The sequence below is a fragment of the Vombatus ursinus genome, unplaced genomic scaffold (genome assembly GCF_900497805.2).
Source record: "Vombatus ursinus unplaced genomic scaffold, bare-nosed wombat genome assembly UNPS02014768.1, whole genome shotgun sequence".
NCBI lineage: Eukaryota > Metazoa > Chordata > Mammalia > Diprotodontia > Vombatidae > Vombatus > Vombatus ursinus.
Genome location: NW_020954546.1, coordinates 13,071,518 through 13,091,688, shown reverse-complemented (window position 1 = coordinate 13,091,688; position 20,171 = coordinate 13,071,518). Strand labels below are relative to the sequence as shown.

General features: G+C 46.9%; 2 protein-coding genes across 2 annotated transcripts in view; one reads left to right on the top strand and one right to left on the bottom strand.

The window, feature by feature from the left end:
* The window catches only part of METTL27 (methyltransferase like 27), a 36,480-nt gene extending 22,006 nt beyond the window's left edge, over window positions 1-14,474 (top strand). Inside the window, exons 3-8 of the mRNA XM_027861698.1 lie at window positions 640-763; window positions 3,745-3,847; window positions 4,390-4,512; window positions 4,969-5,060; window positions 5,285-5,330; window positions 14,233-14,474. Coding sequence (XP_027717499.1) covers window positions 640-763; window positions 3,745-3,847; window positions 4,390-4,512; window positions 4,969-5,060; window positions 5,285-5,330; window positions 14,233-14,474 — 730 coding nt within the window. The remainder of the gene's footprint in view (window positions 1-639; window positions 764-3,744; window positions 3,848-4,389; window positions 4,513-4,968; window positions 5,061-5,284; window positions 5,331-14,232) is intronic.
* A 3,022-nt stretch (window positions 14,475-17,496) lies between these two features.
* Window positions 17,497-19,787, bottom strand: CLDN4 (claudin 4). The gene has a single exon (XM_027862573.1). It carries the CDS (start codon window positions 19,544-19,546, stop codon window positions 18,917-18,919), a length of 630 nt encoding a protein of 209 aa, XP_027718374.1. The 5' UTR covers window positions 19,547-19,787; the 3' UTR covers window positions 17,497-18,916.
* Window positions 19,788-20,171: the final 384 nt, after the last annotated feature.

Sequence of the window (20,171 nt, the reverse complement as noted above, 5' to 3'; positions counted from 1 at the left end):
CTTTTAAATACTGTGTTCTCTCTATGATGCAGCACTGCCCATGGGCCTACTTTCCTCATCATCAGGGTGGATACCATCATCCCGTTTATCGCTCTTAACTATTAATGTCCTCAAGAATTTGGCCATGGCCTCCTGGACTCTTACCCACTTCCCCTCCACCCAGCCCTGGTGGTGGTGTATTCGAAAAGAAAGAAAAAGAAATAAAGCACATGAAATGGGTCAGTTTGGGGTCAATGGTAAAGGGGGTTTATGTTGCGAACAAATGTTTTAATGACAGTTGGACTGTAATCACTCCTTGCCATGTCTGGCACCAAAAACAAAATAAGAGAGAGAAAAAAAAAACACAAAAAAAACCCTACTGAATAAAAGTGACAAAGAATGGGAAAAAAAAAAGAATTTGGCCATGGGTGAGGTGTTTACGCTAAGGGATTAAAACCAAACATAATTCTTGAGCACTTTTTTCTTTCTCTAAATCTCATCCTTCAAAGATGTAACCTGACTGTACCAGCTATAAGTCTGGGTAGCCATGGAATGGGTATATTGAGGCAAGTGCTAGGGGATTTGAAACTGTGACAGATCATCTCTCCTGAGAGCTCCAGGATTCTGTGAAAAGAAGGGAATTGATCTTTTTTCCCTCAGGAAGACGGCATCCCCCAGAAGAAGCCTGTCTCGGGTGCGAGACTGGATTGGCACCTCCCACAGCATCACTAACCTGAGCCAAAAAATCAGCTTCGATGACCAGTGGGCTTCTGACTATGATACAGTGACCTTGCCACTCCCTCTCCCCCTCCTTCCCATACACAAACACACCTTCCTCTACCTTCCTCATATATAATCACACATGCACACCTGTACATTTCCCAAGCTACCCTAGGACTGATGAGGAGACAGTTTCTCTCCTCAAATATCCCTCAGGGAAATAGGGGAGAATTGAACCCCGTTCTCAAGGAGGCCCTGGTCTGATAAGGGAGAAACAGCCCCTGTATTTAGGGAGCCTCTGATCTGATGTAGGAAGCAGAGACCTCACCCTCAGCGAATCCTGATCTTATAGGGAAAGCCCCGTCCTTGCCTTCAGGGATTCCTCAGTCTGATAGAAGAGACAGCCTGTGTGTTTGGGGAGCATGAAGACTGATGGGAGTCGGTGGGGTGGAGAATGATTGTGTATGGACTCACACCAGATATAAAAAAGAAGCCTCCTCTGAGTGTAAACTGGTTTGGCTTGGGGGAGGAGGGTGCTACACTTATCTCCCCAAAACCATGTACACAAAGCAAGTGCTTCATAAATGTTTGTTGAATGAATATTGAAAATTCAGGATATTTCAACAATTCATGCTCACAGTCTGAAGGTCTATGGACCAGTCCAAATGTCCAGTCTGGTATTTCTGCTTGTGGGAGGTCACCATACTTTCAAAAGCACCAAGAGTGAACAAGGTGAATCGTGAAGCCTGCGAGGCCAGGCAGTCCCTCCTCTAAAGGGACATACCCTCTAGATGGTGATGTTAGAACTGGAACAGGTCTTTAGGGGTCTTTCATTTATCCCCTTTATTTCACAAAGGAGGAAACTGAGGCCCAGAGAGAGGTAGTCTCACAATAGATCACACAGTCATTCATAGCAGTAGCAATTTTCAAACCCTGGTCCTCTGATGCCACTCTCTGCTATTTCCATCTCTTACACACACACACACACACACACACACACACACACACACACACACACGCATGCACAGAAAGATGAATAACAATATCAGGCACCAATCTGTGTCCAGAAAGTGCTATCATTCCTAATTGCAGTTATGACATAAAAAGAAATTCCAAAGGGTAGAATGAACTCAGACATTCAGGCAAATTATACAGGTTTTTCAGGGTTGTTGGAAAGTAAACAGGGTGACTAAGGTACAAGGATGTTGGAGATGTGCACTGGAGAAATAGAAACACCGCAAGCCTTCATTGCGTAAGACGACTGGGCGACGAAGTCAGACTCCAGGCACATCAACCCTCCGGGGCCTGGGAGCCTTCTGAAAGCTGGATGAAACTGAGGGCAAGTGGCAGAAGCTGCCTGGCCTTACCTGATGTATCTGCCTGGGAGCCATCCCTCCCTACTTCCTTATTTCTGCTGGGAAAGCAGCTCATTGAATTCCATGGTGCATCACTTTTACCCAGAGCCTGGGCACATCTTTTTCTGCCTCCAAAAAGCGTGGGATCAAACAATGAGGCATGAAGCAATCGACAAGCATTTATGAAGTGCCTACTGTGTGCTAGGCAGTGAAGATACAAAGACAAAATCAGCCCGTGCGCCCACAGAGCTCATACCTTATCTTGTCTGACCCCTTTCTTCTGACCTCCAGTCGTCTGTTAGATGGATATCCCATAGACATCTTCAACTCAGTATGTCCAAGACTGAATCCATTATCCTTTCCCCAAAACCTTCTTCTCTTCTTAACTTCCTGAAGTCTTCATGACCCCATTTGGGGTTTTCTTGGCAAAGACACTGGAGTGGTTTACCATTTTCTTCTCCAGCTCATTTGACGGATGAGGAAACTGAGGCAAACAAGGTGAAGTGACTTGCCCAGGTTCAGTGTCTGAGGCTTGATTTGAACTCAGGAAGATTGTGTGTGTGTGTGTGTGTGTGTGTGTGTGTGTGTATATATATCTTGTTTGTACATAGTCGTTTTTGTGCATCTCCTCCATTAGTCTGTGAGGTTGTTGACAGAAGGGAGTATTTTGCCTTTCTTTTGTATCTCCAGTGCTTATCACAGTGTCAGGCACACAGTAAGTACTTAATAAATACTAGTTGATTATCAATCAGTTGACAAGCATTGTAAAGTGCCTACTATGTGCCAAACATGTACTAGATACTACAAAGACTAAAATAAAATTATTTCTAGGACCTTAGATTTACAACTAGAATGAACTCCAAAAGTTGCCTGGTCATGAAGTCATAGATTTTTTTGTTAGAAAAGGCCTTCGATCATTCAGTGCCACCCTGTTTTTTATTCATTAATGAGGAAACTGGAGGAAGGGGGTCATGACGGGGCCAACAGGTTTGTGACAATGAGTAAGTTTCTGCTGGACATTGTGATCTCTTCCTTCTTTTATCCCCATACTGCAATATTGTGAATTTTTTATCACAAAGATGAGTGAGTCTTGTGACTTAGAGATAAAGGAGACTGGCTTTGTAACCAACATGCTAGAACTTTGAAGCCACAGGGGAAAACCATCTTGGCTCCCTGAGAGCCCAGTGGTGGCGTGTAGTGAAAGAAGGGCTGAAAGGCCCTTTCTAAAAGCCCCGAAAACCCCAAAGAGGGCCCTGGCTCTACTCTGGGCCCATGTGACCTGGGCTAGACTTCTTTCCCAATCTAGGTCTCATCTTCTTCTATAAATGGTGGTGATGGTTGGGCTGACTCAGCTTCCTCATGTGTAAAATTAGGGGTTTGGGCTAGATGGCCTCAGAGGTCCCTAAAACTATGACTTCTGAGGATAGGGACAGGCCCCCACTAAGAGCATGAGGAGGGAGAATGGAGGCCATTCCCAGTAAAGAGTCCCCACCACGTTTTGAGCTGTTAGAAGAGTCACCCAACCGATGCAAAAGTGTCAGAGCCAGGTGGGTCCAATCCCAGAAGGCTTCCCAGAGGTGGGGGATTGATAAGCAGAGTGTGGATGGAGCTGCCTGGCAGAAAAGAGGATGGTCTCCACGGCCAGAAGGAGGATCTCTGAGATGGGAATGCACGTCTTTCTGTCCTACAGGGTGTGGCCATCCTGGATCGCCGAGCTCCCTGCCTGGCCGTGGGCTGCCTGGCCTCGGCCTTGCCCTCCCCTCCCCAAGAGTCTCTGCTTCTAGATGTGGCCGGTGCTACCGCGTGGGTAGCTGTTGAGGTCGGGGGCTCTTGGCCATTCTGATTCTCCCATCTTCCCCTATTTCTCAAGCTATTTATTCCCACGGCCCACTCACCTACCCCTTTCCTTACCTGCCCTCCAAGGTCCTTTCTCCCCTTCCTACCCACCAGCTCCAATCACCCCATGCTATTAGGAACATTCCCTGCCCCTTCCTCTTGTGGCCCTGGACATCTGCTAGGACAGACTCGGACTATCCAGAGATGCAGTTTCCTCTTCTCCCTACTCCAAAGACTGAGCCAGAGGTATGGAGGGTCTAGACCAGAGATCGGGAACCTTCAACCTGGAGGCCACCTGTGGCCCTCTAGGTCCTCAAGTTCGGCCCTCTGACTGAATCATAACTTCACAGAACCAAAGTTTGGATTCGGTCAAAGGGCCGCACTTGAGGACCGAGAGGGCCACAGGTGGCCTCAAGGCAGAAGGTTTCCCACCCCTGGTCTAGACAAAATGGGACAGGGGCAATAACAAAACCTGATTTCCATCAGCTCCAGAAATGAGGATTCTGCACCCTCCATGGGGTAGAGGGCAGCCAAAGTATGCTAGAGCTGGCCAAGAGGCAAGGCTTGTGCCAACAGCTGAGCCTCTGTATCCTGGGCCCAGAGGCCCTGCCTGCCCCTTCAGGTAATGTCTCTCTGTCACCAGCCTTGAGGCGCCCCCTTCCACCCCGAGCCACCATCTCCCGTACTAAGCTTCCATTCTCAATGCCAAGCCTACCACCTCCATCCCTGAGCCTTCATTCCCCTCCCTCTGACACCCACCCAATCCACTGACATCAGCCCCTTGGATGTAGCCACATCAATACTGTCTTCAGCATGAACCTGTCTCCAAGAGGAAGCCCTCTGTGGGGTTTTTCCCCACTTGGAATGTCTCCTTGGGCCTTAGGCCCGAACCTTCTTCACATATCAACCCTTCCCCCACTCCTCATCCAGACCAGCTTTCTCAGATCAAGCCCACTCTCTTTGCTCTGGGCAACAAAGAGAAATCTATGAGTGGGGGAGCAAACACCTCCCGGGCATGGGGGATAAGAGAAGGTCCAGTGTCAGTAGGGAGGGCTGACTGTCTGCCTCTTTGCTTCAGATCATTATGATGCAGTGATGGTTGTTGGCACCCTCAGTGATGGGCAGGTACCATACAGTGCAGTGTCTGAGCTCCTCCCGTCACTAAGTCAAGTGAGATCTATCAGCCAATACACACCTGAGGACGAGGATTCTAGGACCCAAGGGGTTTGTGGGGAGAGACATAGAACTGTGCTAGGATGGACACCAGACCCCCTGTCCTCACTAACTGATTGCTAGGGCCTAAGATACTACCCTGAGTCTTCAACCAGGTACCAGAAGTGGGGATCAAAGGGGAACATTACCCGGACCTTCAGGTAATGGCTTTCCGTCCCCAGCATGGAGCCCCTATCCCTGACTTGAAGCAAAACCCTCCAGTACCAGGCCCCCATTCTCATCCCCAAGTCCCCATCTGTCGGGGGACAGCACCTTCTCCATGAAGCCTTTCCTGGTCCCCTCAATAGCTAGTGACTTTCCTACCAAACTGCCATGTATTTAGAGACCCTGTGTTTATTTGTATTTATTCTCTTTATATTGATTCTGGAGAGAGACAGACAGACAGACAGAGACAGAGACATGTATGCATACATATGCACTTCTTGTCTCCCTCATTAGAAAGAAAACAGAAAACTCCTTGAGATTAGAAATCATTATAATTTTGTGTCCCCAGTACCTGACACATAGTAGGTGTTCAGTTGAGTAATGTATATATATGTATACATAGTATCTTGCCAGTAGAATTTAAGCTTCTTAAAGGCAGGGACTGTTTCATAGGTGGTGCAGTGGATAGAGGGCTGGGCTTGGACTCAGGAAGGCTTGAGTTCAAATCTAGCCTCAGATACTAACTGTTTGACCAAGGTCAAGTCACTCAACTTCTGTCTGCTTCAGTTTCCAGCTATTGTGTGGGGATAATAACAGCACCTCCCTCCCAGAGTGATTTTGAGAATTAAATGAGAGAATATTTGTTAAGTGCTTTGCAAGCCTTAAAATGCTATTAAAATGTTAGCCATTATTATAAACCATGGTGGTTATTTTGTCTTTTTAACCCCAGAGCCTAGCAGAGTGCCTGGCACACAGTAAGTACTTTTTGATTAATTGATTGAGAGAGGACCAGAGCCTGGGTTTAGGTTTAGATGGTTTAGGGCTTGGAGGCCAAGGATCTCCACGGCGTCATGAGGCAGGCACTAGGAACCTGGAGACAGGTTCTCCTCTCCACCTGCTGAGGGGGACCGTGGTTGGGGTCTGTGCTTGGAGTTCGCAGACACATCCAGTCTTTCTTCAGATGTGGCAATGCTGAAAAATAGGGGACAACTGAAGCTGGGAGGGAAGGAATGACAGTTCTTCTATTGGGAAGGGAGGCTAATGTTGAGTCCTGCTGTTCTTATGATGAGGGTCCCATGGACCCATGGGGAAGACAGTGATGATTTTGGCCTACACAACTCCAAAAGAGATTCTGGAAAAATTGAGAAGGGGAGGGAGGAGGGAACCAGGCACCATGCTAATTACTTTACAAACATTATGTCAACAGCCTCACAACAACTGTGGGAGCTAAGTGCTAATTAGGAACTCTGATTTAATACAATAATCAACCACGATTCCAAAGGACTCACAGTGAAACTCACTGCCCACCTCCAGAGAGATACCTGATGAACCTGATGGGGAATCAGAGTTCCCCATTTTACAGTTGAGGAAACTGAGGCAGGCAGAGATTAAGTGACACATTAAGGGAAGCAAAAGCCCAGAAAAAAGAGGTTGGTCAGGAAATTGTGTGTTGAGGACTTAAAAAAATACGAAAGGAAGTTAAAGACAAGAAGAACCTTCCTAATGTTAGGGAAGGGATTTTGTTTGGTGGGGAAAAGGGTCTATGGAAAGACCCTCCATGGGGAATATTGGGAAAGGCCAGATATTGCCCAACTGATGAAGGAAGTAATCTGCAGCCTAATCTCCGTTACTAGGAAAAATATTTGCATTGAGCTACTAACATCTGGTCTTTAAATTTTTAAATTAGTTTGTTGACATTCTGGTCCTGCCCCATAACAGACCTCATGGAACCTTGATTTGATTTTGTTGAATCATGGACATCAAGAGCTGGAAATGAACCTTGGAGATGACCTCATTCAACCGCTTTGTTTTACGATTAAGCAAACAGAAGCTTAGAGAGGGCGGTGAATGACTTGTCCTGCGTCACAGAGCTGGTAATGATGAAATGAAAGCTGGTGTCTCCTGATTCCTATTACACTGTACTCTGGTTACTGTATGTTTGCCTTTCTTATTATTTACAAATATTTTTGTTGTTGGTTAGTTGATGAATCATGTCTCGCTCTCCGTGACCCCATTGGGGGTTTTCTTCGCAGAGATACTGAGTGGTTTGCCATTGCCTTCTCCAGCTCCTTTGACATATGAGGAAACTGAGGCAAACAGCCCGGACTCAGAACTCAGGGTTATAATTTGTGATCTGGGTTGATAAAAGCTCCCACACAGACAAAATCATAGATCCTCAATATCCTTATATAAATAAAACTCAGAGTGGTGAATTTGCTGAATTACTGTTGGGTGGTATCATTTAAGTATAAATACATATAGCTTTATAAGCTGTACATACATACCATATGTATTATATATGATCCATGTATTTAAAGATTTCTCTCCTTTTTGGCCTTTTCTCCCCACCTGACCTTCTAGTGGGGGTCATTTCACCTCCATGGGTGACTCAGTTGTCTCATCTTTAAGATGGATTGAATTGAACAACCATCAAACTCCTCTCCTGTTATAAATCTATGACCCTGTGACTCAGTGACCTCTGCAGTCTCTTTCCACTCTAAGATTCTGTGAGGCACAGAACCCTACATCTAGACTTCTAAGCACATCCACTTTAATCCTCCTATTTTGCAGAAAAGGAAACTGAGGCCCAGAGAGGCTAGGTGACTCATATAAAGTACTACAGGGAATGGGTGTCAGAGGCAGCTGTATTTGAACTCAGGTCCTCTGACTCCAGGATCAGTGCCTTTTCCCTGTACCACAGTGCCTCTCCAGTGCTGAGTGTGGTATTGTAAATTCCACTGAATGGAATCCCCAACATCCCAGAGACCTGAGATCAAAGCCTAGCTCTGCTGCTTGTTACCTGGGTGGCCTGGGCAATTATACTAGTAGCTTACATTGCCTTAAGATCTGCAAAGCATCTCACAAATACCTCATTTGATCCTCACAACAACCTTAGGAAGTATTATCCCTATTTTACAGATGAGGAGACTGAGGCTGGGAGAGGTCACAGGAACAGCCCGGAATCACACAGCAAATAAGTGGTTGAGGCAGGACTTCCTGAGACCAAGTTCAGAGCTCTCCCCACTACACTTGTTTTTCTCTTTTTTTCAAATTCAATTTTATTTTCAATTCCAAATTCTCTCCCTCTTTCTTCCTCCTCCCCTACCCATTGAGAAGGTTTTAAAAAATTACAAATATGTATAGTCATGCAAAACAAATTTCCATATTAGCGGAAGGAAGGAAGGAAGGAAGGAAGGAAGGAAGGAAGGAAGGAAGGAAGGAAGGAAGGAAGGAAGGAAGGAAGGAAGGAAGGAAGGAAGGAAGGAAGGAAAGAAGATACACTTTAACCTGCACTGAGTTCATCAGGTCTCTCTCTGGAGGTGGGCAACATGTTTCATCATGAGTCCTTTGGAATCATGGTTGGTTATTGTATTAAATCAGAGTTCCTAAGGCTTTTGAAGTTGACCATCTATACTTAGCATCTCTGGTCTTCAGTTTCCTTATGTGTAAAATGAGATGTTTGGACTCAAGAATTTCTAATGTCCTTTCCAGCTCTTAAACTACATGGTCTGGTCTGGTGTACGTGATGAAAGTCCTTTCAAATGAATTCAGAGAAGAGGTGGCTATGAGCTGGGATGGCTAGGGAAGCCCCTCAGAGGAGACAGGCCCTGAAGGACCATGAAGAGCTGAACAAGTGCAGAGAAATTCAGGGCAGTGGGCTCGTGGTGAGGGGTAAACAAAGGCCCAGAATCAAGAAACAGCATGGAGCCAGAGTTGAGTATCAGTGACCACCAAGCCTGGAAAAATAGGGTAGAGCTGAGTTGGAGGAGTGTGCAACTGGACTATATCATTATAGTCCTATAAACACATTACAGTCCTGTAGGACAACCATCTGGTAAATCTGCAGATGTTCCATAGCGAGATTTTCTGGGTTCTCACCAGAAGCCAACAAGCTGCTCCTAGCTGCTACGTGAGACTCCCAAACATGCCTTCAGTTACTGTCCCAGGTGACTGATGGTACAACCTCAAGAATTTTTGTACCCCTGGTGGCTAGGCGTTGGCTGGGGGCCGGAGTTAGGGTGCAAGGGATCTCACTAGACCAGTATTTACAAAGTATCTACTGAACAAAGTACAGGGTGAGATAAAGGCTCCAGGTGAGGCATTTCCTTATCTCTTCCATATGCCTTCCTTATTTCTCCTTCAATCTAGTTTCCCCTTGCCAAAATACCTTCCCCCAACTATCCAAATCCTACCTTAGTGCAAATAGTTTGTGTGAGGAAATAGGATGAACAGTGGATTCAGTAAAGAGACCTGGATACAAATCCTGCTTTTTCCATTTATTATGTGACCTTGGGCAAGTGGATTTAAATCCTGGTTTTTCCATTTGTTATGTGACCTTGGGCAAGCGTCCCTATCTCTCTGGGCCTCTGTTCCTTCCTTGGAAAAATGAGAGGGTTGGACCATGGTTGTGTTTCCTGAAGTCTCAATCCCTCTAGGAAGATAATTTCATTACAGATGTTGGGGTCAAAAGACCTAAGCTTCAATCCTTGCCTTAGACACTTGTGAGCTGTGTGACCTTGGGCCTGTGTGACCTGGCTACTCTGGGTCTTATTTTTCCCAACTGTATAAATCACCTGGTTGGATCGGCAGTCTCTCAGATAGATCCCTTCAGGCGCTGAGTTAGATGACTTTAAAGTTTCACCTCCTCTGGGAAGTCCTCTCTGACCACCTACTGGCATCTCCTTCTCCCTCTTCTGATCTTGTAAGAATGTCTTGATTTTTTCCTTTTTGGTTTGTTAACCTCTTTTGGGATGCAGACCTAGTAGAGGTATTGCTAGATCAATGAGTATACATGGTTTTATGGCCTTTTGGGCATAGTTCCAAATTGCTCTGTAGAATGGTTGAATCAGTTCACAACTCTACCAACAGTGCATGAATGTCTCATTTTCCCCACATCCCCTTCAACATTACCTTTTCTGTCCTATTAGCCAATCTAATAGGTATGAGTTGGTGCCTCAGAATTGTTATAATTTGCATTTCTCCAATCCATAGTGAGTTAGAGCACTTTTTTCATATGGCTATAGCTAGCTTTGATTACTTCATCTGAAAACTGTTCATTTTTTTTTATCATTTATCAATTGAGGAATGGCTCTTATTTTTATAATTTGACTCAGTGCTTGGTATGTTTGAGAAATGAGACTTTTATCAGAAAAACTTGTTTCAAAATTGTTTTCAGTTAGGATTGCTAATTTATTTTCCCTCCATCCTATTCCCCTTCATTTATTCTATTCTCTCTCTCCTTTCACCCTGTCCTTCCTCAAAAATGTATTCTGACTACCCCCTCCCTGACTCTGCCTTCCCTTCTATCACTCCCTGCCTTCTCTTACCCCCTTCCCCTCCTACTTTCCTATACGGTAAGATAGATTTCTATACCCAATTGAGTGTGTATGTTATTCCCTCTTTGAGCCAATTCTGATGAGAGTAAAATTCACTCACTCCCTTCCATTGTAAAAGCTTTTTCTTGCCTCTTTTACATGAGATAATTTACCCCCATTCTACCTCTCCTTTTCCTTTTCTCCTAGTACATTTCTCTCTCACACCTTAATTTTATTTTTTAGATATCATCTCTTCATATTCAACTCACACCTGTGCCCTCTGTCTATATATACTCCTTCCAACTGCCCTAATAATGAGAAAGTTCTCATGAGTTACAAGTATGGGGGGGGCGGGGGGGGCGGAGCCAAGATGGCAGAGGGAAAGCAGTGACTGTCTTGAGCTCTCTCCCAAAGCCCTCCAAATACCTAAAAAAAATGGCTCTAAACAAATTCTAAAGCAGTAGAACCCAGAAAAAGACAGAGTGAAACAAATTTCCAGCCAAAGACAGCCTGGATGGTTGATCGGAATGATATATCACGCCGGGAGGGGAGAGGAGCATAGGTTGGCATGGGCACGCAGGCCGCAGCAACCCTGGAGCAGGCCTCAGACGACTGAATTGTGGGCAGCTGTGGCTGTTTCCAGACTTCTCAACCCCTGAACACCAAAGACAACTTAGAAGGTCAGTGGGAAAAGTCTATGACTGCGGTGAGAGAGGAGCTAGGTCTCAGCCGCAAGTCTTGAGCACAGCCTGAGACAGCGACTGTTTCCTGAGCTTCTGGACCACAGACTGAGGGGGAGTCGAGTTGCTGATCAGAGGGGGATTGCAAGGATCACTTTGCCAGTGCTGAGGCAGGAATCTCTTGCTTTGCCAGTGCTTGGATCTGGATCACAGTTCTGAGGGGTGGTCCTGGGGCTAGGAGGAATGCTGGTGTGGTGAAGCTTGTTGTGGCTGTGGAGAGGAAACACCTCACCCCTTATCCTACTACCTTGGAAGAACTGAAAATTTACAGGTCCCTAGAAGTACCTCTGAAAACAGCTGTACGAACCCTCGAAGCTCGGAACAGTACATCCTCCACATTGGAAACAGACTTTTACCTTAACAAAGAATTTAAAACTCAAGTAATTGTCCGGGATCATGAGTAAGCAGCGTGAAAAGAGTCAGACTATATTATCTTACTTTGGTGACAAAGAAGATCAAAACATACAAACAGAAGAAAATGAAGCCAACGTTCCTACATCCAAAACCTCCAAGAAAAATATGAATCAGTCCCAGGCCTTCGAAGACCTTAAAAGGGATTTTGAGAAGCAAGTAAGAGAAGTAGAGGAAAAACTGAGAGTGATGCAAGAAAATCATGAAAAACAAGTCAACAGCTTGCTAAAGGAGACCCAAAAAAATACTGAAGAAAATAACACCTTAAAAAATAGCCTAATCCAAATGGCAAAAGAGGTCCAAAAAGCCAATGAGGAGAAGAATGCCCAAAAAGTGAGTTACAAGTATCATCTTCCCATGTAGGAATGTAAACAGTTTAACATTATTAAGTCCCTTATGATTTCCCTTTCCTGTTTGCCTTTTGCTGCTTCTCTTGATTCTCGTATTTGAAAGTCAAATTTTCTATTCAGCTCTGGTCTTTTCATCAGGAATGCTTGAAAGTTCTTATCCCATTGAATATCCATTTTTTCCTCTGAAGGATTATACTCAGTTTTGCTGGGTAGGTGATTCTTGGTTGTAATCCTGGCTCCTTTGCCCTCCAGGATTTCGTGTTCTAAGCCCTCCAATCCTTTAACATAGAAGCTGCTAAATTGTATGTTATACTGACTGTGGTTCCATGATACTTGAATTGTTTCTTTCTGGCTGCTTTTAATATTTTGTCCTTGACCTGGGAGCTCTGGAATTTGGCTAGAATATTCCTGGGAGTTTTCATTTTGGGATCTCTTTCAGGAGGTAATTGGTGGATTCTTTCAATTTCTATTTTACCCTCAGGTTCTAGAATATCAGAGCAATTTTCCTTGATAATTTCTTGAAAGATGATGTCTAGACTCTTTTTTTGATCATGGCTTTCAGGTAGTGCAATAATTTTTAAATTATCTCTCCTGGATCTATTTTCCAGGTCAGTTGTTCTTCCAATGAGATATTTCACATTGTCTCCTATTTTGTCATTCTTTTGGTTTTGTTTTATTGTTTCTTGATTTCTCATAAAGTCATTAGCTTCCATTTGCTCAATTCTAATTTTTAAGGAATTATTTTCTTCAGTGAGCTTTTGTACCTCCTTTTCCACTTGACCAATTCTACTTTTTAAGGAGGTTTTTCTTCAGTGAATTTTTGTGCTTCTTTTTCCAGCTGACCAATTCTGCTTTTTAAGGCATTCTTCTCCTCATTGGCTTTTTGGACCTCTTTTGCCATTTGGCCAAGTCTGTTTTTTAAGATGTTATTTTCTTCAGTATTTTTTTGTGTCTCCTTTACCAAACTGTTGGCTCGTTTTTCATGATTTTTTTGCATCACTCTCATTTCTCTTCCCAAATTTTCCTTTTTGAGCTCTTCCATGGTCTGAGATCAATTCATGTTTTTCTTGGAGGCTTTGGATGCAGGGGCTTTGATTTTGTTATCTTCTTCTGAGTGTGTATTTTGATCTTCCTTGTCACCATAGTAACTTTCTAGGGTCAGCATTTTTTCTGTTATTTGCTCATTTTCTCAGCCTATTTCTTGACTTTTAACTCTTTGTTAAAGTGGGGCTCTGCTCTTAGGGTGGAGGCGTACTGTCCCAGGCTTCAGGGATTTTGTGCACCTGTATTCAAAGATACTTCTAGGGTTTTGAAAGTTTTCCGTACTTCCAAGGTGGTATGATCTAAGGAGATGTGTATTTACTACTCTCCTGGCCTGTGCTCTAGTCTGTGAGAGACCATAAGCACTCTTTTCTAGCCTAGAACTGTAAGGAGGGTCCTCACTTTACTGTGGCTGCAAGCTCTGGTGTGCTGGTTAGAGCACCTTCTTGCCCTGGGACTGCCACCCAGGACTGTGACCCAGATCTGAGTATTGCAAAGCAATAGAATCCTGCCTCAGTGCTAGGAAAGAGGCCTCTAGAATCACATTCTGAGCAGTTGTTCCATCTCCTTACCATCTATGGACTAAGAGCTCAGGAAGCAGCTGCTGCCACTGCTAATTCAGTGGCTCCCAAGACCTGGTCCTGGTTTGCTGGGGCTGGGGCTGTGTTGGTGCAGCCTGTGATGCACTATGCTCCACCCTCATCCAAACGCAACAGACCTTTCCTGCCAACCTTCTAAGTTATCTTTGTTTGGAAAATTATTTCACCCTGTCCTTTCGCAGACTGCTTCAGAAATTGCTTTATGGCATTATTTAAAGGCATTTGGAGGGGTTTTAGGGAAAGTCCAGGGGAGTGGCTGCCTTTTCTCTACCCTCTTGGCTCTGCCCAAGAATGTCTTGTTTTGTGACTTAACTATCTCATGTGACCCTTGCCTCTTGGGCTACACTGTGAGCTCCCCAAGAGACCAGGCTCCCATTGGCCAACTTAGAGTTGGGCGTGCCTTCAGCACTCAGTAAAGGCAAGATGAAAACTACTTATCCTTGTGGGGGAGTGGGGAGATGCCTGGAGATCAGGCTCAGAGAGCCCTCTCCATCCTTCTCTCCTCTCAGGGGGTCTGGTATGTCTCACCACCAGAGTCAACTCTTCAAATCTGCCCTACGCAGAGCTGGCCAGACTGGAGCAGGCTGGGGAATGGAAGCAAATTCTAGTCCACACTGAGGATTGGTGGAAATGGGTTACATCAGAGAAAGAGGCTACAGGCTCTGTAAGCAGCAACTGTGGCTTCATCCCTGGGGTTATCTACCTCTATTATAAGCAGGAAGCTACCCCAGCCAATGCCATTGGGGTCTAATGGGCTGTAGGCAGAAGACCATGGGCCACTGGTCAGCTGTATGGCCTCACACAAGTCATTTCCAGAGCTTAGCATGATGCCTAGCATATCGTAGGCACTTATAAATATTGATTGATGCCTCAGTTTGATTTTTCTCATCTGTAAAATGAGGGACAAATCAACCCTGCTCTGGTCCCTCAGACATGGTCTGCAGATACAATGAATTAAAAGAGGGACACACAGTTTGAAAAATTAGTAGTTAAAAAAAGATAAAGAAAAATTAGTGGCATGTAAATTTGAGACCCAATTGTTATTTATTTTTTTTAAAATAAAAGCTAAATCAGTGTCTACCACCCGGATTCTAGTCCTAGGTCTGCCACTGACTTAGCTGTGTGATCTTAGACAAGTCCCTTCCCCTCCCGAGCCACAATTTTCTCTTCCTGGAAAACAGTGGGCAATGGAATCGGACCGAACAGTCTCTAACTTGTCTCTAGTTTCTGAGAGCATGTGGTTCTATGATCTTGCTGAGCCCAGGTCCTACTTGTCAAATCCTTCACAACATTATGCAATGGACATGGTATGTGGTATAATTTGAGGGCAGTCCCACCATTGCTCAAATATCTCCCCCACCACCTGTCATTGGCACCTGAAATTCCACCATTAAAGAGTTTGTGTAGAAGGGGGAGTGCTCAGAGGTATCCACAGATTCATAGATTTAGAGCTAGAAAGGACTTGAGAAGCCATCTAATGCAGTTCCTTCATTTTACAAATGAGGAAAGTGAGGCTCAGAGGGGTTGTGATCTACCCAAAGTTACCCAGATAAAATGTGACCAGGATTTGAACCCAGGTCCTCTGATTCCAAATCCCAGTGCATCAATTCCACGCATTCTGTAGTTCCATTCATTCTGACTCTAAGACAAGGGAATTGACATGCCCCAAGCCATGGAAGATTTGAACCTTAAATCACCTCACTCCAAATTCAGCATTATTTCCACTTCACCCTACTGATCCCATCTCATTAAATGACTTAGTTTTATAAATAAGCAAACATACCTTCTGTAGATCAAATAAATCATCTATCTCAAACCCATCTATGACTATTATCCAAATGTATGTAGCTCCTGCTGCCATTAAAGTGAGAATTAAGAAGCATTACTGACTTCACAGAAGCCTTTTGTCATTAGGGATTTTCTCCTCCAGTGGATAATGATAGGACAACTATTCTTATGTGAGATCCATGCAATTATTTTGATGTTGGAAGGAGGGAGAGAAGAGGGTTAGGAAATTCACTAGGTTAAGGTATTGACTTTATGAAGGAGGGAGGGGAAAAGGGAGGAAGGAGGCAGCAAGTGATGGTAGCCTGGGAGAAAGGGAGGAGCCTGAGAGGCTGTGGAGGTCAGACCCACAGGACTTGGCAATTGTAGGAAGCCAGGGCAGGAGGTGGGGGGGGCATACAAGGCGTACTGCCAAGAATGCTTTATGCCCCCTCCAAGCCCTCCCACTCATCAAGCCCTCACCTCTGGCGCCTTCTTGATCCCCTGGCCAACATGGATTTCTCTGAGTTGTTCTATTTCAGAAGTCATTGCCAACCCCTCCAGGCAAAACATTCTCAGGTTGGGGGTAAAGGGAGAGGTTACAGCTGAAGGTGCACCAGAGGCCTGGGGTGGGGGACAAGTTGGAAGACTCTCCTTCCTGGGTAGGACTGGGTTCCCGAAGGTTAACACTCCCCTTCCCCCCCCCCCCCCCGCCAACCTCATCCCCAGCCCCGTGCCCGCTAATGCAGACCTGGTGATTCAGACCCATTCATCCAAAGAGAGAGGGGCGGGGCAGGGACAAGCTACTAGAGCCAGCTAGAATGACCGATGAATACTCCCCAGTGCCTACTGGGACTCCAAAGGCAGCCTGGCAACCCCTGGGTCCAGGCTTATCTCATCACTCAGGATGGGTGAATTCAAAGGCACAGGTAGCTTATTCACCCTAGGTTCGCATTTCTCCTTCTCTGTGCGCCCCTGTGGAAAATCTCAGCCAGGGTTTGGGGGTTGGCCTGGACAGCTCCTGCCTTCTGCAAGCCGACTAATGGATTGCTCAGATGCCAGTAAGACAACACAAAACACAGACGACTTTTTGTATATTTTTTTAATGAGCGATTATGTCCACACAGTTTGTACGTTATTCAATAAACTCAGTTAGCTTAGTTCCATTGGGTGTGCCTGTCTCTGTTCCTTGATCTCCTGAATCCAACACACCCCTTCCATCCCTGACACGGAGTTTCTATCCTTGTCAAAATCCTGAGCCCTGAGTTCCTTCACACTGACCCTGTAACCCTGACACTGTATGTGTGTGTTCTCTCTCTCTCTCTCTCATTCCTGGTGCTTAGTGCTTTTCCCAATACTGAGCCTGACACCTTGATACAAAGTTCCTTTCCCCAGGACTGAGCTCCCATCTAGTACTGAGCCCCATCCTTAAGTCCTCCATCCCAGGAGGCACAGACCTTTTCATTACTTTCCATGAAGCTATCCAGGAGTCCATAGAAATCCACAAACACATTCGTAAAGCCCTGCCCCCCTCACCCTACACTCATTCCTACTTTTGACCTGTGACCTGTGGCCACACCTGACACACTTGGTCCTGTGATGTCCCTAGTTACAGTTCAAGAGTACGGAGAATAGGCCTGGTGGGACTTGATGGTTTCTAAGGTCCCTTCAAGGTAAAACAAACCAACCAACCAACCTATGATTCTATAACTCAATGAAGGCAGAATTTGAAGAGTTCGCCCCCCGCCCCAGGATAATGGAACATGTGCTTGGAAGAAACTGGGAGAGAGCTCATGTCCAGCAGGCTCTTTCCTAGAACACCTGGAACCCTAGATCCAATTCCAAATCTAGTTTATTTGGGTTATCCCAGACAGCTGAGATTCAGGTTGTCTCACCAGGCCCCCAAATACTTCCTCCTTCTCCTAACTCTTCCTCTCTCACCCTCCACCTCCACCTCCACCCCATCCCTTCCACCCCAAAATTGAAATCAGAAAGCCAAGAGGAAATGCTTCCATGTACAGATCCAGTTTATTGTAGAAAATAATAATTACAATGTATGGATACTTTTAATTACAAAACAGAAACATTATCCTAGGCAGGAAGCTGCCCAAAACCATGGGGGGAGAGGGGAAACAGAGAAATGCCTCTTCATCTGCACTCACTACTCCCCAACCCACCCAAGTCCTAGCTCCTCAGAATCATCTTCTCCAGGGCTCTGCCCTGCCCTGCTCCCCCCATATTCTAAAGTTCAGTTGCCCTGAGGTGGGAGGGAGCCAGTCACCTAGGGTTCTGGGGAGGGAGAGGTTCAGGGAGACCAGGGATTCTGGAAAGTCCCGTCCCCGTTTGTTTGTCCTGAGAACTTTGCAAACAGGGAAATGGGAGAGAGCAGGGAGGAGACAAGGTGAGCCACTTCCCCCCTTGGGCCTGCCTCAGTCACCCACCTCCCAAACCAGTTGGCCCACTTCGGGGCTCTTGTCACTAGGGCAGAGATGGGAGACGGGGCTGGGCCACCTGAACTATCCCCTGCCTATCCAAGATGCTGAGTTTCAGTGAGCTGCTGGAGTGGGCGGGCTCCCTGCTTCCTTAGAGAGGGCCCCTCTGGGACCCTTTTACTTCTAGAGGAAACTGCAGTACAAAAGATGAACCCTCATAGATTAGAGGGAAAAGGAGGAGATATGGGGACCACGGAGGATACATACAGGATTGGAAATGGGTTTGCGGATGTGCCCATTTGAGGGTACGTACACACACACACACACACACACACACACAGAGTCCAGGAGGACGGGGGGGGGGGGGGGGGGGGGGGGGGGGGGGGGAGGGAACCAGCCAGCACTGACTGTGACATTGAGCCCCTGGCTAAAGGATCTCTTCCTTCTCCGTTTCCAGGAGCCCCCAGGCAGTGGAGTGGGATCTCAGCCAGCTCCACCAACAGCTCTTCTTTCTCTTTCTGGGAAACTGCACGAACAGCTTCGGTCTTCCAGAAAGGCAGGGCCCTACTCCCGCCCCCCAGCCCACTCCCTCTGCGTTTCTCAGAAGAGAAAGCCCTAGGTTTCCAGGCACCCCCAGAAGGAGTCAGGTGAGGGTGTTTTTGAGAGAAAGGAGGACCCGGAGGGGGCACCCCAGCTAGAACAGGTGACATCCCCCCGGCATTGTTTGGTTGCTGATTCCAACAGGCACCAACCCACCCTTACCCTCCCACCTACCCAGACTCCAGGCATAGGGAGACAAACGGGCTTGGGCCAGGCTCTCTGTCCAAGGGAGAGTCCAATCTCTGTCAAGCGTCGGGGCCCAAACAGTCAGGGAGAACGGAAGGAAAAAGGATGTATCCAAGCAGGGTCCGGGTAAGGAGGTGGGGGCGAGGAAGGACAGCCACAGCAGGCCTCACCGCCCCTCTTCCCCTTCTGTCCAGTGTCCTCCCGATACTCTCTACACGTAGTTGCTGGTGGGGGCAGAGCGGGCAGCAGTGTACTTAGCTGAATAGGACTTCTCACTCCGGGGTGGGCAGTTGCAGCACAGCAGAGCCCCTCCAAGCATGAGCAGGCCTGAGGCAGCCCAGCCAATGTACAGAGAGGCACCCATCTCCCTCTTCTGTCCAGAGGCCACCAGAGGATTGTAGAAGTCCCGGATAACGTTGTGGGCGGTCCAGGAAGTGGGAATGATGATCAGGATGCCAGCCAGGATAAAGACAACGCCGGCCACGATCATGGTCTTGGCCTTGGAGGTCTCGTCCTCCACACAGTTGGTACACTTGCCACCCACCAGGGCCAGGAGGACGCCGAGCGCTGCCACGATGATGCAGATGACCACTAGGGCCCTGGCCGCCTGCAGGTCCTGGGGCAGGGCCAGCAGCGAGTCGTACACCTTGCATTGCATCTGGCCCGTGCTCTGGACCACACAGTTCATCCACAGACCCTCCCAGATGGTCTGGGCAGTCACGATGTTGCTGCCGATGAAGGCTGTCACCCGCCACATGGGCAGCGCACAGGACAGCATGGAAGCCAGCCAGCCCAGCACGGCCAGGGCAATGCCCATTATCTGGAGCCCCATGGACCCCATCCCTCAGCCTGAGATGGAGCCGAAAATGAAGAGAAGCAAGAAACGCTGGAGCTGAGCGCCCAGAGAGGCTGGGGTTCAAGATTTCAGCTTCAAGTTCTCCAGGGAGGGAAATCCAGGTAAGGAGGGAGCTCTGAATGGTCACTTTCCAAAATAAGGCAGATAAAGGCAAGACTTTCCTCCTCCTCGCAGGTGCAACTGATGAAGCTTCCCGCCAGATATTAGGGAGTTATAAGGCTTGAGGGCGTGGCAAGGGGGAGGGAGGAGGAGGCGGGGTTTCGACCTGGGCCTGCATCTGACTAGTTTCTCCAGATTCCTCCCAGTCTAACCAGCAACAAAGACACTTTCAGTCCCCTGGTCACGGCCTCCGGGGAGGAGACTGGGGCCCTGACTCACCCAGCCTGACATCCTGGAGAGTGAGTCTCAGAGGAAACTCAACTCTCCCTTCAAAGTCTCGGTGTGCTGAGGTCAGATCAGAGTCAGACAGGTCTGAGTCAGCTACCCCCCAATAAGAAGGGGGACTTTCCAAGGGCAGGAGGGAGCCAGGGGCCCCAGTCCCTGGGAGGCTGGTCCTGGGGGAACCTCAGTGCAGCTCCTCCCCCGGATCGAACAGCTCTGTCCCACCTAG